General features: G+C 41.5%; 1 protein-coding gene across 1 annotated transcript; it reads left to right on the forward strand.

The window, feature by feature from the left end:
• Positions 1 to 95: 95 nt before the first annotated feature.
• Positions 96 to 886, forward strand: SARC_16064 (hypothetical protein; the record flags this gene model as incomplete). The annotated part of the gene is made up of 3 exons (XM_014289824.1): positions 96 to 198; positions 391 to 471; positions 734 to 886. Coding segments are annotated over 3 exons (337 nt in total), but the record flags the coding sequence as incomplete, so codon positions are not given.
• Between the last annotated feature and the right edge of the window lie 578 nt (positions 887 to 1,464).

A 1,464-nucleotide genomic window follows, 5' to 3' on the forward strand; every position in this document is an offset into this window, starting at 1 on the left:
TATACAGCAGAAAGCACACTGTAGAGTTCTATTTTTAAGATGCTACAATTCTATTTATAGTCGGTTTCTAATCAATGTTTATTCTTTGCCTGCAGTATGTCCCAGCAACTACCTAGCAGCCAACTATCGAACATTCCCTGGCGCAAGAGCGATGTGTGGTACCCCACAAACGACATCTACGTGGATGTGGTGGAGGAGGTTAGTCCATCATCTGCAATACACTGAGCCTATATATATATATATACTTTTGGGACCTGCGTAAGCACCTATCTCTGAGCAATCGAGCGTTCCTATTGGTTGACCAATTTGTGGCCCAATCGGTGGTCCAATAATTGAAGAAGAAGAAAAAGGACACCATCTCACCCGATATGTCCTGTTTGATTTACGTAGGTGGATTGCACCCTCGCTCGAAATGGCAATCCAATTGGAATTGAAATCAGAGGTCGAGTCCAATGCAACTCTCAGCTGTCTGTAAGTCGCCCACATTTGCCGGTTTTAGGGGTGTGGGGTTGCAGAGGTATGGGTCAGCCCTATCCAGAATTACCAGAGGGGAGGGTGTGAGATTGACAGAAACACGGGCTCTACGTATGTATGTATGTACTTATGTATGTATGTATGTATGTACTTATGTGTGTATGTATGTATGTAGGCTACAGGAGGTTTGTATCCATCTCTTATTAGTATCAATACTAAACCTAAATCTACGATGTTCTGCCCATTCTCAACTGCACAGGGTGTTCCTGATCTGATCATGTCCTTCAACCACCCGCGCATGTTGACAGATGTGTCGTTGCACCCGTGTGTGCGCATTCGTAAATGGCAGCAGGTGGGTCACACAGTGGGACAAGCCCGTGGGTGTTTGGATGTACATGTATTGAAGATATAGGCATGTGTGTGATCTGATTTGTGTACGTATATATTGATAGTTATTGACAATTTCCGTGGGTGTTTGGACGTATAAACTTTGAATATATATGCCTGTGTGTAACTATGTATATATATATATAAAGATGTTAAGATATATATATCGATAGATATTGGCGATCGAATATATATGTCTATCACACGTAGTATAGCGTATCTGTCTATTTAACATCAGGTATGAAGGTGTGGGTAGCCGCTCAAAATGGCTTTGATGAATCTCTCTAAACCTTACAACACTGATCCAGTCCATTTAAAAAAGGGCTGTAGGGTTTCGGATGTCTTGCACCCATGTTCCCCAACTAAGTGTTATCCAACCTTCGAGGTCACTGACTCCTGTGTATGTTTGTTGATGCTTGTTGTGCAGGAGAATATACTTTCGTTCATTCCTCCAGATGGCCGATTCAAACTGATGACATATGTGACCGAAGGCGCTCAGGTATAATGTTATATGTATATCCGTAACTCATATATATATATGTGTGTGTGTGTGTGTGTGTATATCCGTAACTCATATATACATGTATATGTATATGTATATAT

The sequence above is a fragment of the Sphaeroforma arctica genome (assembly GCF_001186125.1).
Source record: "Sphaeroforma arctica JP610 unplaced genomic scaffold supercont1.7285, whole genome shotgun sequence".
In the NCBI taxonomy this organism is placed as follows: Eukaryota; class Ichthyosporea; order Ichthyophonida; genus Sphaeroforma; species Sphaeroforma arctica.